The 15,437-nt window shown below is 35.1% G+C and overlaps 3 protein-coding genes across 4 annotated transcripts; 1 reads left to right on the forward strand and 2 right to left on the reverse strand.

The window, feature by feature from the left end:
- Positions 1-2,880: 2,880 nt before the first annotated feature.
- On the forward strand, positions 2,881-6,502 carry LOC116123083 (tubulin alpha-3 chain-like). Its single transcript, XM_031408867.1, has 5 exons — positions 2,881-3,099; positions 3,716-3,930; positions 4,021-4,220; positions 4,662-5,170; positions 5,928-6,502. The coding sequence occupies exons 1-5, from the start codon at positions 2,987-2,989 to the stop codon at positions 6,238-6,240; spliced, it is 1,350 nt and encodes a 449-aa protein (XP_031264727.1). The 5' UTR covers positions 2,881-2,986; the 3' UTR covers positions 6,241-6,502.
- A 2,324-nt stretch (positions 6,503-8,826) lies between these two features.
- Positions 8,827-10,175, reverse strand: LOC116123156 (ethylene-responsive transcription factor ERN1-like). The gene has a single exon (XM_031408964.1). The coding sequence runs from the start codon at positions 9,851-9,853 to the stop codon at positions 9,029-9,031; it is 825 nt and encodes a 274-aa protein (XP_031264824.1). The 5' UTR covers positions 9,854-10,175; the 3' UTR covers positions 8,827-9,028.
- Positions 10,176-12,132: 1,957 nt separating this feature from the next.
- Positions 12,133-15,368, reverse strand: LOC116123120 (protein WHAT'S THIS FACTOR 1, chloroplastic). Of its 2 annotated transcripts, none has more exons than XM_031408918.1 (2): positions 15,278-15,368; positions 12,133-14,394 (listed from the first exon to the last, which is right to left on the reverse strand). In XM_031408918.1, exon 2 carries the CDS (start codon positions 14,172-14,174, stop codon positions 12,744-12,746), a length of 1,431 nt encoding a protein of 476 aa, XP_031264778.1. In that variant the 5' UTR covers positions 14,175-14,394; positions 15,278-15,368; the 3' UTR covers positions 12,133-12,743. The 2 variants fall into 2 exon arrangements, with proteins under 2 accessions (XP_031264778.1, XP_031264779.1); XM_031408919.1 differs by having other exon boundaries at positions 12,133-14,209; positions 15,278-15,351.
- Between the last annotated feature and the right edge of the window lie 69 nt (positions 15,369-15,437).

A 15,437-nucleotide genomic window follows, 5' to 3' on the forward strand; every position in this document is an offset into this window, starting at 1 on the left:
GATAAGACCTTTTCTACTAGAAGGATTGCAAAGTAAATAACCTAATATTTGTTAGTGTTTGAAACAACTGACTTGTCGTCTGCAAACAAGATGTCATTCTTGCAGTCGTACCTCAACCACTCTTTGAGAATGACATGTCATGCGCCCTAAGCAGCAGGATATTTACACTTTCATCCATAAGGTTTATGGTTTGTTGCAATCTGTCTTGTTAATATGAAATGTAAACATTTTAGTCTTCTCAGAAGACTACCCGATGGAGAAGAAGCCCACAAAAATTTCAAAATTTACTTAGAAATTTGTCAATTTGATCCCCATAAATTCAATTTTTCACACTTTGACCACCCCAAGTTTTAAACTTAATACTTTGAATCCTGTAAATATAAGTTCCTATTATATTATGTGACCCCTCTATCATTGAAAGATAGATTTTGCCCTTGTAGAATAGATTTTTTGGCTTTGCCCTGTGACTAACATTAGTATTCTTGGCTCACTTTCTTAAGACCAAATGGATTTTTGAAGTTTTCAAAAACCTTTTATGGTGAACCTCAAGGGGTTAGCCTGACGGTTAAGAAGTTTTGCTCCATTCATTGATTTCCTGAGTTCCAACCATCTTGGGACCACTTACCACATTTGTGACTTATCTTGGAATATTAGTTTTGTTGGGTGTTCAATGGGCCTCAGATATTAGTTGAGGTGTTAATGATCATATGACAGGATTAAAGTGTTTGTATATTATAATATTGTGGCATTGTGCAACATACTTCAAACCATAAGTATAAAAGTGTAAATATCCATTTTCTTGAGCTTTTAAAATGTTTTATTTTATCATTTATTTTTTCTATATTAAAGCTAATAACCCATATCAGATATTCTTTTCTATTCTTGATTGGTGTATGATTTGAAGTTTTCAAAGGGTGTATGTTTGTTAGATTGACACATATTAACATTATACCCTTTAACCGGATGCTTATCTGGTTATAATAAGAATAGATATAGATATAAGTATATTTAGCTAATTTTTGGAATTTTTCTTCTTCACCCGGTCATTTCTATCTTCAGCACCTTCTCCAGCTCTTTCTATCTCTAATTCTTCAATAATTCTTTTGGAAAACTTACAACTTACATTACCCGCTTGATTTGTGTCTCGATGGTAAAATCTTAGGTTATCCCGAGATCTTTTATTTGAGTCCCACCTACTGGACTTGCAAGAACATTTCTAATGATGTTTTATATTTTAAAAAGAATTAATAAATAAAAGGTATAAAAACTTATATTTTATTAATTAAAATTATAATTGAGTAAAATTTGACTCTTTAGATGTGAAAAGTCAAACTCACTTTTTAATTTATATTTAAAGAATAAAGAGTATGTTGGACTCTTATTTTTATAGATAAACTCTTTATAATATAGGGTTTAGATCCTATAAACTAGTGGCGGATCCAACCACTTTTTGGGTGGGCCCTCAAATTTTTTTTTTTTAATATTAATATGTATAATTTATATATTGTGGCCCACCCTAATAAAAATATTAATGGATAAAAATAGTAATGTATAATAAATTTTTATTTTGGCCCACCCTAAAAGAAATTCCTGAATCTGCTACTGATATAAACAGTCTTTTGGGGATGCACTAAGATGTTCAATAGACCTTGAAAATCAATCGAAGTGCATGCTAGCTATCCTGGATACCCAGGTCACAAAAAAAGACTATTAATTGCATCATCATCTATTTATAATTAAAAATAATTACAATAATAAAATCTCTTTTTTTTTAAGAAAAAAAGAAAATAAAGGTTACTGTGTCTATTCACGTGTATTTATTCGGTAAAGCCACCGAGATTTTGCAAATGCAATTCTAATTTTATATTATTTGCGTTGGCACAACATATTGGGCCACAAAGATTACAATAATTGATACTTGCAATAATACAATATTCTTCCATTAATTAACTAGTTAATCCAATTTCTTAATCTCAAAATTTAATTAACATTTTTCTAATTTATTCCAATGCAATTTTTTTTTTTATTATATTAAAAGAGTAAACAACTTTTTCCCACTCAAGGTTTTCCCTAATGACACTTTCCACCATTTTTCCATCCAAAGTTTATATTTCGTTAATATCTAAAATACACTTGGCTTTCTCAGTCAACGTTCGATGAGTTACTAGGAGCTAGGATAGGAAGGGCTTTTTAGCGTGGAGGCCGGTGGATTTAATGGTGGTAACCGATTGAATATTCGTCGCTGCAATCAACTAAGAATAGAAAACTCTAGCTTTGCGGTGGCCGACAATCAGCAAGAAATTAGATGTTGAAGTCACAGCGATTTTGTAAAGAGAAGACTTAAAGTTCAAATGGTGGTGACGAAGAGAATTTTCGTCGTTGAAATCAATTTTCGGTGGTAACAGAATATTAACTTTAGATGGAAAAATAGTATTTTGAAACTTTTTAGGTGAGAAAGTGTCATTAAGGCAAACCTTGGGTGGGAAAAAGTCGTTTACTCCATTAGAAATTTTGATCAATCCCACATTTATTATAACACAAAAAAACTTATTTATGAATTAAAATATTTTCTTTAGTGAAGATATTTTAAAAATATATTTTCAAAAATACAAATATTAATTATTAAGATATTTTTGTTGTAGGTGATGATAATGAAATTTTTTATGTAAAAGGTAAAAAGGAAAAGAGAAAAAACCCAAGTGTATGGCCCAGATGAAACGACAAGAAGCCAACCTGTGTGAGAGCCCCCACGAAAGGAGTCGGTGCCAACTGCCAAGTGGTAGGAGTAGGACCTACAAAACCCATAATCAACCGTTAGTTTAAATCCAACGGCTCAACTTCATCTCTGCCGATTGTTTCATCTATTAACTAAATTTTTTCCTTTCATGTAAACATAACAACGTTCTCAACAACGGCGCACGACAAAACAGAGAAAGAGAGGCTCTGTTTTTGAGATACAGACGAGAGGAAGAAGAAAGGGAGAGATATGAGGGAGATTATAAGCATTCATATAGGACAGGCTGGGATTCAGGTTGGGAATTCTTGTTGGGAGCTTTACTGTCTTGAACATGGCATTCAACCTGATGGAACGATGCCTAGGTTTGGTTTCTGTTCAATTTTCCCAACTGGGTTTCTTTTGTTTTTGCGATTGTTTTTCATTTTAGTTTACTGTTGAAATGATTTTAGGTTTTGAATGAATTGGGTTTTTATGAAAGTTTGATAGATTTTGGTTTTTTTAAGAATGGAAATGAAGTAAATGATTTGATTGAATTTCGTCAATTGGATTGCTTTTGGCTTTAGTTTTTCTCTGTTGAATGAATTTGGAATTTATTTCTTTCATGTTAAGAGGTTTCTGTCTTTGCTTTCTGGGGTTCTTCGTTAAATAAATTTTCCCTGTAGAATTTGATGCTCTGGAATGTATTGGATTGAAACCAGATATTGAATATAGCAACGCAGACATTAAATCCAATGTCGTGCAATCAAAAATCTGGCATATATATCATATACTTTTGAAACTCTCTTCATTTGTTAATTGATATGCAGTCAGGCCTAGCAAATTGACCTTGAATTGTTTGGTAACAGTTGTTTGAATAAAACATTAGTTAGAATTCCCTTGTGCAGGCTATTATAAATTTGTGTTATAAAGTTAACTTGTTCCTTATTTTTTCTCAATATTTTCTTAGAAATTAACGATTCTCTTCGTGCTTTCTTGCAGTGACACCTCTGTAGGTGTTGCACAGGATGCCTTCAATACCTTCTTCAGTGAGACCGGTTCTGGCAGCCATGTGCCTAGAGCTATATTTCTTGATCTGGAACCCACTGTCATCGATGAAGTTAGAACTGGAGCATACAGACAACTTTTTCACCCTGAGCAGCTTATTTCCGGCAAGGAAGATGCTGCCAATAACTTTGCAAGAGGACACTATACAGGTAATGTATACTATTCCAATGTCAAAACGGCAATTTTATTAGAAGCTGATATATTGGCTAAGCTGCATTGTTAGTAACTCTTTGCTGCAGTGGGGAGAGAAATTGTTGATCTTTGCCTTGATCGCGTGAGAAAATTAGCTGACAATTGCACTGGTTTACAAGGATTTCTGGTATTTAGTGCCGTTGGTGGTGGCACTGGTTCTGGTTTGGGTTCTTTACTTCTGGAGCGCTTGTCAGTAGATTATGGAAAGAAGTCAAAACTTGGCTTCACCATCTACCCTTCTCCTCAGGTATTGCCTCAAAACTTTGTGGAAAAAGTAGGGGAAAGGATGATTGGAGCGAACTTTAGCTGCTACTTAAGGCACACCAAACATATTTTTATTTTCTATTTATATGTTTCCATGTATCTGATTAGTTTTGATGACCATCATGATTAAAATTTGAAGACAAATAGTAACAAACTTTCAGTAAAGGCCAATTGCCAAATTCTAATTCAGATGACAGAATAACAGGATATTTTTGCATTTTCTAAATCTATCTTGGGCATGGGAGTGGTAAAACTGTGGTTAACCATAAAAGAAAAATGCAGTGATCCTGGAAATTGAACTTTTTTCTAACTAATTCTTCTTTCCTGTGAGTGTATTTGTGCATTTCTTTAGCTTACGAAGTTTCCTTCGTAAGCTCAAACTTTTGGTACAAGATGCTAAGAACGAATTCCAAAATTTGTGCAGGTCTCTACTGCAGTTGTGGAACCTTACAATAGTGTGCTCTCCACTCATGCTCTCCTTGAACACACAGATGTTTCTGTGCTTCTGGATAATGAAGCTATATATGATATTTGTAGGAGATCCTTAGACATTGAAAGGCCAACTTACACCAACTTGAACCGCTTAATATCTCAAACTATCTCTTCTTTGACAACCTCCTTGAGATTCGATGGGGCCATAAATGTGGACATTACAGAGTTCCAGACTAACCTTGTGCCATATCCTCGTATTCATTTCATGCTTTCGTCTTATGCTCCTGTAATCTCAGCTGCAAAGGCCTACCATGAACAGCTATCAGTTCCTGAAATCACTAGTTCTGTTTTTGAACCTTCAAGTATGATGGCCAAATGTGATCCAAGGCATGGGAAGTACATGGCTTGCTGTTTAATGTATCGTGGAGATGTTGTGCCTAAGGATGTGAATGGTGCTGTTGCCACCATCAAGACAAAGCGGACAGTTCAGTTTGTTGATTGGTGAGTAGATATTAATTGTGTTTAAATTTATGAAATAATTGAACTATGGCAGTACTTGCACCATACTGGTGAGTAGCTAAGAATTATTGTCATCACTTTGCCATAATTGTTGCATACCTCATGGTTCGTGAGCCACTATATCCTTTCATTGTCTCCTTCTGTAGATAGGGGAGCCATGGTTTTAGACGCTGATTTATTGTTTATGTTGTACTACTTTGGTCCCTGTCATTTGCATACTCATAATGTTTTTCTATGATTCTGATATACCACCAATACAATGTGAGTCAATACGGCACAGGTCCCCCCACCAAGGGTCACCTAGGTTTGTATATGTTAATAGGTTTTCCCCATCCTACAGGATAGACTGAGCGTCTTCACCAGCAGAAAAAGGAATCTCACGGTGCTACGGTTATCCTCCTTGTTGCAATTAGCACATTACTAATATTAGTTTTGAAAGCAATGATGGACTAACCTAAGTTATTTTAATTATGCTATTCCATGATTCCATGAGAATTTACAATTTACAATTTTTGGTTATAAGATTGATAGTTCCAAATTAGTAATTGATATGTAGGTGTTATTTAGTATATGTACATGCACTAGTTGGCACAGCCTATTTTTGGCATAGGCATAAACACTGCAATCTATTTGACCCAGAATTCTTTTCTCATGGTCTGGCAGACCTAGATTGAAATATATGCTTTGTCCATCATTTCTTTGTTCCATCTGAGTGGTTTTATATCTGTATACCTTCCAGGTGTCCAACCGGTTTCAAATGTGGTATCAACTACCAGCCGCCAACACAAGTACCTGGGGGTGATCTTGCTAAAGTTCAGCGTGCAGTTTGTATGATTAGCAACAACACAGCTGTGGCTGAGGTTTTTGCCCGAATTGACCACAAATTTGACCTCATGTATTCCAAGCGAGCATTCGTCCATTGGTATGTAGGTGAAGGCATGGAGGAAGGTGAATTCTCAGAAGCCCGTGAAGACCTCGCTGCCCTTGAAAAAGACTACGAGGAAGTTGGGGCAGAAGGTGTTGATGACGAAGATGAAGGAGAAGATTATTAAAAGTGAGATATCTGGAGGTAGCCACTGCAGTTTCCCTATCTCTCATCATCTCACTTTGTTATCTAGTTGTGTGTTGTCATAATTCTTTTCTATTGTATTTGATATTCAAAAGCTTCTTTTCTTTTGTTGTCTGGATTTTTAATTATAGTAATATCAGAAGTACATTTGTGAGGCTTAATAGTTTCCATCCTCAGAAATGAGTTTGAATGTGTAATAAAACCGCTTCATTTTGCTGCAATTGAAGTGTAAATATTATGATTCTGATGAAAGTATGATGGTGAAAGTTTATTGACATAAAAAAAAAAAGTAAATCTTCACTACCAGAAAATATAGATGCCCTGAGGAAGTCAATTTTACTCATGCATAATATTTCTGCTTTCAGAAAGACAAGCTATTACAGAAAGTATACATGAATACTATGAATACCTAGATTCTTCTGGAGGTCGAATAACTAAATCGAGATGTCTTCCTTCACTTATTATATATCAATTATGTTAGCATCTTTTAGCAACATGCAATGTCTATTAGGTAATTGCCTTGGAAAATCAGCCTCATTGCTCCAGTATATAGCTCCATTACTGTAAATCCTGACAAGTTCTCACAATTAGGAAAATTTGAGCAAAACAAGAAGGTAAGTTGAGTATTTGACTGGTTGCAAACAGGCAGATTGACAGTCATCTTGGCTATTAGTTATTTCATCTCTTCTTTCAGGAATTGTGATAAAGGATGTCCTTGTCCTTTAAAGCCGCATTGAATGTGTATAGTATTGTATTGTATTGCACTGGATAGTATTATATAATACTAAATATAATAACCATGAAACTGCATTTTCTTTACCCTAAGTTTGCTGTTGGATTTTATTAAATGCACTTTCTTTTACCACTTCTGGAATTGGCTTTATGTAGATTAATTTTTCAACATTCAATCATGAAAATGATTCTTCATTTGTTTGTGCTTTGTCTGTGTTTACCATGCCTGGACCACTTGACTGCTTTAAATTGTTCATGGAACTTCTGTTTGTATGCAAGCCGGATTGAATCCATCAAAATTATAAAAATAAAGTATCAGCTGCATTTCCTGAATATATATATATATATATATATATATTGGATTTATCTTTGTTCTTTGTGAGATATTATAAATTGGGGTGAGCGGGTCTGGGTATCCAGCCCAATTCCAAAGAACCGAACCAGTCGGTTCCAGTTCCAATTACCCTGTAAATTTTATACCCCTCTATAGTCTAAAACATGACAAATATCCCCTAAAAATTACAAGACACCCCTCATAGTTTATAAAAATTGCAAATATACCTCGGATACCAGTCAGCTTCACCTTGGGTACGTGGACCTTGGTTTCGAGTCTAGTTCCTGGTTCTGGGTCTAGTTCCTAAAGTGGTGGAATCGGACATAGGGCCAGTTCCACCAAATTTGGAACCAGAACCGACCCACATAGGGTCGGTTTTGGTTCCCACCCGGAACGCACCGGTTCTGATTCTACTATTTACCCATGTTCACCCTTAATTTTATAATCACTTGGATGAGACATGCCATCTTTGTATCCAAGATCTGAGCTTCCTAGAGCATTAAGAGAGGAGAGAAGCTGCACTTGCCTTCAGGTGAATCGCTGTTCAAATTTCTGAACTTTGATCTCAAAATCTCTTATGGACTTGATCAATTGAATTAGATAATACCCACATCCTCTATATGTCATATGCAGTTGAGCAATACGGTATGGTGAGAGTGAGACTAAAGATTTTTCCTTCTAATTTTTTTAATTTTTTTCCAGCTTCAAGTCATCTATTAAAATCCCAGTTTCATTAGAAAGTTATTTGGTGCATGATTAAGATATTTATGTAATGATATCATCACTGAAAGTGATTGGCAGCATCATCATCTATCATTTCAACCATACCAAAATTTATTAATCCAACTGCCAACAACCATTCTTTGAGGAAAACACCATGTAGATTTTTTAGTCAATTGTGTTTTCATATTTCCTAGAAGGACAATATTACACTTACAATTTAATCTCACAAATTTTCTCTTACAATTTCGATATGGCAGTTCTCAATTTGTCAACTCATAAATGGATCCCGCTTGCTTGCTATAGGTCCTGCTTACTCAATTACGATCTGATCAATTAGGAACTGTTATATTAGGGTTATAAGAAAAAATTTATAAGATTAGGTTGTGAGTCAATTTTTATTATTCCTAATAGTTGATGTTAAGTGAAAGTTCCGAGCCTACAGTTCTAGGATATAGCTCCATCTAGCACAGAAACACAGATTATGGAAGTCATATCAAATTAGCCATTAAAGAGAAATACCTAAGGAATAAGGGAAAAGCTAGATGACCTCTGCAACTAAATTGGTGTTATTAGTCAGAAGGGCCCTAGTTGAGCTGTAACAGGATGCCAAATTTATTTATTTATTTATTTATTTTAATGGTTAGAAAATGTTGATGACATCTACACTTTTATTGAGAGAGACTTTTAAACAAGGAAAGATGGGTATATTTAAAATTCAACATGATTGCTTAGACTTTATGTTGTTGAGTTATGATTGAGGAGAGTTTCCATAAACAACAGATCATGTCTTTAGCTATTGCAATAATAAAAATTATCTAGAAAGAACAAGTTGAGGGAAGAGAAACTAATCTCTTTGATATTCCTTATGTTACTGTAACCTGATAACAAATCCTATATCATATACTTCTAACTTTTCCAATGAAAGAAACAAAAACAAAGATTAAAAAGGAAAGAGAACATTTCATGACCGTCTTAACCATGATCAAATTTGACAGAACAATGAACAGAATGGTGGAAGATCCCAAAAAGCTTCAGTAGGATCATGCACAGTGTCCATGTACTCTTGAACTCCATTAATGGCATAAAGGGAAGCTGAAATCTGCCTTTCAACTTTCATCCTGTCAAATTCTGTAAACTCCAAGTCCTTAGCCTCAGGCAAAGCACCACCGTTCTTCGGAAAATCCAACAATTCTTGAGTAAATGAAAACCGATCAACCACGTTTCCGAAACCAGTTGAAAGGTCCGATTGATAAGAACCTAACTCAAACTCCTCAGTGCAGTTACTTAAATCTGGTTTATATGCATCAGCAAACAATTGAAGGTCTTGAATTATATTACCAGAAGGTAAATGTTCACTAGTCATGCCACCAGTGCTGATGCAACTACTGCTAGAACTAGCACTAGTAGTAGTACTAACTGTGGTGGAAGAAGAAAAATGTTCAGCACTTTGCTGTTTATTACCTCCTTTTTTGTTGTTAACTAGATTTCGAATCCGAGAAGCAAGAGGAGAATCAAAGTTTACATTGGTATCGAAATTGGTTCTAGTATTTGATCCGCGAAGAAGGCAGGCAGCTTCATCATAAGCTCGAGCAGCTTCTTCAGCAGTTTCGAAGGTGCCAAGCCACACCCGTATCTTTTTTGTTGTGTCCTTGATCTCAGCAACCCATCTACCAGAAGGTCTTTGTCTCACACCAACAAACTTGTTATTGCTGTTGCTTTTATTATTTCTTCCCTTGAATTTGCTTACTTTGTTAAGTGGAATGCCCTGTCTTTTCTGCTGCTTTTGTTGCTGAAACTGAATTTCCATTGAAAGTCTGCACAAAAGAAAGATGAACTTTGATTTTAAGGAAAGCAGGAAACTATTGTGGCCCTTAAAGATAACGCAGAGCTTGTCTACATATCCTTGGTTGCCTTGTCAATGACAATGAGAATTTATATCAAGTTTTGAGTTTTCTAAAACAGGCATTTAAAGTCATTTTCATTTGTTTTCTTGGGTTTGTTATCTAATGAATTGTTTATTTATTGATGTAGACATTCTATGTGCCCTCAAAAGATTTCTTTTCTTCCTAATATACCCTAACTTTGACTTAAACATGTAGCAGTTAATACTCTCATCTCCAACAAAACACATTATATAAACACCACTGACAAGAGAATGCAAAGAATGAGATTGGCAGAGTAGGGACAGGAAAGTCATTACAGAAACACAAAGCATACCCTCGGAGAGACAACCTTGATATATTATTTAAGGGCAAGAACTTGTCTTCTCTTAACAACCAAGTCAAAATATGACAAGAAAGTCACGAAGGCATCCAGAATCGCCACTTGGAAGCACCAAAATGATCCTCTAGATGAAACCAAACACTAGAGTTTAAACATTAGAATTAGCCACTGGCTAAAAATTGCTTTTAGCTAGAACAAGAAGAAGACCCGGTCACCATCTAGACCCTGCAAAGAAAGAATATCTTATCGTGTACGCTGCGTTGCTTCTAACCTCTACTTGCATTACCAGACAAAAGCTTATTGCTATGCATTATTTAATTCTTAGATTCTTTCTTAGCTACTTGTATCAGTTCATTTTTATGGTAAAAATGAATGCAAATATATGACTTTATTTGCACGTAACTCAGACAGTACTAAAGTAATATGTAGGAACCTTCTTGACAAATCTAACATTGATACCATCTCGATAATATTATCAAGCTGCAGAGAAAAAAGAAGTTAGCGAAAAGGATTTAGACTTTGCATTCTGTAGAATGAAATGCAGACAACATATGGTAATATGCACAAGAAGATTGAGATAATAACATTAAACCCAGGTGAAAACTCTCACATAAAGTACAATTTCTTTCTTCTTTTCTGGTAAATAATGCAACTAGGACTTCCTATCCCTTTCATCGTCTTTTCCTCTGACTTTTGTAAAGATGAAACAAATATTCAGGCCTGTCTGAATTGGAAAGGTACCTCTTTCGGAATTTAGGATATAAGCTGAGGGACCACCCTATATAAAAATCCAAATATTGACTGTAAATGAGTATGTTTTCTCACTATAAAATTGCAAGTGGGTGTTCATGATTTGTCACGCAAGAATCTGCTTCCTTTTTCTTTTCTTCATTAGATACTTGGTCATACATTAAATTAGGTTTAGACAGTAACAGCTCCCATCAACTCCCTTGAGTGTTTACAAAGTTTTCGTAGAAACTTTTATTTAATAAACCCCACATACAATTTTTTGTAAATTACATATATCTATTAAAACTAAATGTTTTGCATCTTATGCAAGGCAAATTCAGAAAGTTTTGAGTTTACAACTTTCTAGTTCAGATTGAAGAAAACTTTTGTATGACGGATGCATGTACATCTAGCCAACATGTAGAAGTGTTATGTCATTGCAAGTGCAAGTTATGCACTCCATAACTGATTGGATCCGTATGCATCCTTTGTACAGAAGATTATCTCACTGGGATCAAGAGAAAGACAGAAAAGCACTGAAATGTACGCACCTGAGTTGCATCTGATGTGGATTTGGCCAATTTTTCCAAGAGCTGAAACAGCATTGTCATGTGCCATTAAGTTTTCCAAACATAGTGCATTTAAGTGTCTTATCATAAAATTTAAACTGAAGAACCTCTGCATAATAAAGAGGCAATGTTCCTTTTACATATCTAAAACAATAACTGCCAAAGGCAACTATACAACTGAAATATAACCCATTTCCAAAAAGGGGTTTCAACACAGATCCACAAACACAAAGTCCATAAACTGCTTCGGTGCTTACTGAAAATGTATTTGCATTTACTTTAGAAATGAAAAAAATAAATAAATAAAGCCAAGCAGTTTCTGTCATATAAATTTTTCTTTCTTTACATTCAGTTTGAAGTATTTTGAAAACGATTTTGCTCATAAAACAATATTCCAGGAAAACAAAAATGAAGACATAGATTTAGTAGTCATAGTTTCAACAAAGTTCAGGCATTAATAATCTTTATGGGTAAAGAATTCAGCCAACATTCTGTCAAGCAAACGGGTAAGCCAAGCCATAAACCACTTAAATCCAATTGAAATAAAGGTGTACCTGGCTAACAAAATCAGACAATATTCGATTCAGAGAAATTGAATGAGAGCATTAATGTCAATGTATCAATCTCCATAATTTCGTATACAGTGAAGTACACAATATAGGGAATCCGAACTTCAGTTTCTTGCTAAAACTGAATATATATTTATAGTCAGCAAAAGAAGACTAGAAGAGAGAAAATTTACACATTGATTATACATCCAAGGTAAGAAGCTTGTAGATAGTAAAAAACCCTTAACTTGTTTACTTCAATGTTGAGCAACAAACAACAGGAGAGTCAGACCCAAGACCTTTAAGAGACAAAAGTTGCTGAATTTACTGCAAATTACAATTCACTTTTGTAGTAATTGTTACTTACAGGAGTATAGGATAATAGGATACCTTACATGATTTGAATTAAAACAAAGTGAATATAGTTTGAACTTTGAACTTTGAAGAGTGGATTATGGAACTACAAAGTGATTTTAGTAATCAAAGCCCAAATCCAGACATCACAGCAACTTAAACAGAGGCATAAATGATTTTTGAAAGAAAAATTGAAGGACCAATTTTTCTTTTTACACTGTCTCTTTTGAATATCAACGAATTTTTGGGAAGATATGTACACTGTAGTTGATTACTACCAAGGTGTAAGGGAAGAGGAAGCATCTGCAGTCCAAAGTTCCCCATTTTTCCAATGATCCCCAAGCTCGAACCTTTCATCGTCAAAAAGATACTCAAAATCTGAATCCCCTGACTCGAACAAATTCTCAAATCCATCATCCTCATCATAGTCATCATCATGTTCATCATGTTCATCATCAATACCAGAATCATTTTGATCAATATAATTTCCGTAAATCCTATTTTTTCTCTTCTCTCGTCTCATCCTCTTTCCTTCCCTAATCAACTCCATAAACTGTTCTTTTATCACCAAAGTTTCATCTTTCTCTAACAGTACACCTTTGTCATCAAAGTACTCCACCAACATCAAAGAATTCCTTAGGCCTTTCAAGCTCACATAGAATAACTCTGGATGCCTCAAAATCATTGACCTCAACTTATTTGGAAGCCCAAACTCCTTCCTAAAGTGAGTCAAATGATCTATTAAAGTTCTCTTCTCAACCATCATACTAAGCACTTCTCTCACCAGAGCACAAGCTCTCTTCTCAGCTTCAAGAGATGCTCTAGCTAGTTCTTCTATAGAAGTGTTATAAGGGCACACACTCGGCAATTCTCCAAACTTTATCAAAAAATCCCGGTGACGTCTCTTCAAATTCAATCCCTTTCGAAGTCTCAAGTGCTTGAACTTTAAAGGCCTGTCTACTATCAATCCATGTGGATTCATATCAGGGGAAGGTAAACTACATGCCAGATCATGGGCCCATGATACAAGCTCAAGAGCTCGGCCATATGAGGTGTCAACAATCCTGAATTTATCCGGATAGTCATTGCAGAGGCGGGACTGAAAATTTGGTAGTAGACCAAGATCTGGGGCAATGTGAAGCAATTTTGGAAGAAGAAGCCGACGATGAGTAGAGAGCATGAGAAGCTTCTGGACTTTGTTGGCCAAAGTGATGGACTTGGCCGACTTGAGATTCATTTCTTGTGTAGCAAGGCCTGCTGCAGTTGTAGTCAAACGAACACATAGTTGATAGCCTGATTTTGTTGCATTGAGTGGTGTCAACGGCATAGGAATTGTGAACAGTTCAAATATTGTTGGGTAACGATGGATCATTGAGAGGATGGAGCGAGGCTTTGGGAGGCCAAGATAGGATCGGCATTTGGCAAGAATGTGGAGAGGAATAAAGTGTTTTGGCTTGGAAAGTAATAGTATTTTCAGCTTTTGAACAAAACGAATTTTGTTTTGCTTCACTACATGCTTGTCTAGTGAAGGACTTCGAACAATATTTGGTGATGAACATGAAATTGGAAAAGAGATATTTGAAGGTTTCTTACGAGTTTGATGGCATAGTTTCCCATTTCCTAGTTTCCATGAAGGAGTTGATGAGAAGAAGCTGAAATTGAGAAAAATATCCTTCTGGGAAGAAACAGGGAGAGATAGTGTCATTTTTCAAAATGATGTAGCAATCAGAAGTTTCAAAGCTGAAAAACAAAAAAGGATTATTGTGAAGCGATGACATCAAAAAGACATAACAGCATCATTCAAAATCCTTTGCACTTGACAATGACTTCATACAGGTGACAGGAATTGTTGCTTCCAAGCAAAGTTAGATGAAAATTGCAGAATACGAGCACAAGAACCTTCTGAAGCTGAATACGTCCTTGGCCTGACAATGTCAGAAACCAAAATAAACAAACTACAAACTAAAGAATAAGGCTGCTAATAGATCCTGTAAAAAGACTAGGGTTGAGAGGGACATGAATTTTCCCTTGAGGACTATTTGAAGGAAAGTAAACTCAATCTGCATAACATAAAATGGTAAGAGCTAATTAGTCAAAGAAGTCATCTCCAACGTCTTGTTTAAAAAACACAATATCAAGGACTTTAGAGAGAAACTGAATTATCAGAAATACAAGTTGAAAATTGGATGCCGATAAAACAAAATGATAATGAACACTTATCGAAGTGATGACTTCAGGCAAGGATCAAGAATTAAGAAGTTGTAGCAAACAAATGCAAACTTGAGACCATGGCACATAACATCAAGCAATTTTATGTGTTTTTTTTTTTTTTTTTTTCTCTCTCTCTTTTTTGCCTTCAGTTGTTTTAAATTTTCCTTCAGAAAATAACATTACACCAGGCAAATGAACAACTTAGAGAAGCATATTACTATAATTCAATTCCCTTTTACATTTTAATTAAAAATATGACTTCCAGAACAACTAATGGAACCTCAACACATAGCACGGAAGTTTAATCAGCATGACAAGTAGGTAACAGAACTCCAAGAAAATGCACAGGAAACAACACCAAAAACACAGACTTCCGAGAAAATTGGAAAGAAAAGAAGGAAGCCTTCTAAATCTCCTTGTTATTTTAATTTTTCGGATATGAGAGAGAAGAAACCCATTTCAAGTGAAGTAACACTAAACTAAAATTTAGACCCCAACAGGCATAAATGTTAATTTCTTTACTATCCGCAGAATTTTCTCAGCAACCAAACACAACAAAAGAAGAGAGAGAGAGAGAGAGAGAGAGAGAGTAGATACCTGGTAATCTTATACTGAAAGAGTAGGGTTTAGGGTTTTAAAGAGTGAGTCGAAGAGATGAGAGCAGAGTTCATACGCGCGAAGATTGTCGAGTAAATTTTGTATTGTTTTCCAAATTTGTTTATAGTTAAATAACCAGATTAAAAGAGGGTGGTTTGTG

The sequence above is a fragment of the Pistacia vera genome, unplaced genomic scaffold, assembly GCF_008641045.1.
Source record: "Pistacia vera cultivar Batoury unplaced genomic scaffold, PisVer_v2 Contig140, whole genome shotgun sequence".
NCBI classification, from domain to species: domain Eukaryota; kingdom Viridiplantae; phylum Streptophyta; class Magnoliopsida; order Sapindales; family Anacardiaceae; genus Pistacia; species Pistacia vera.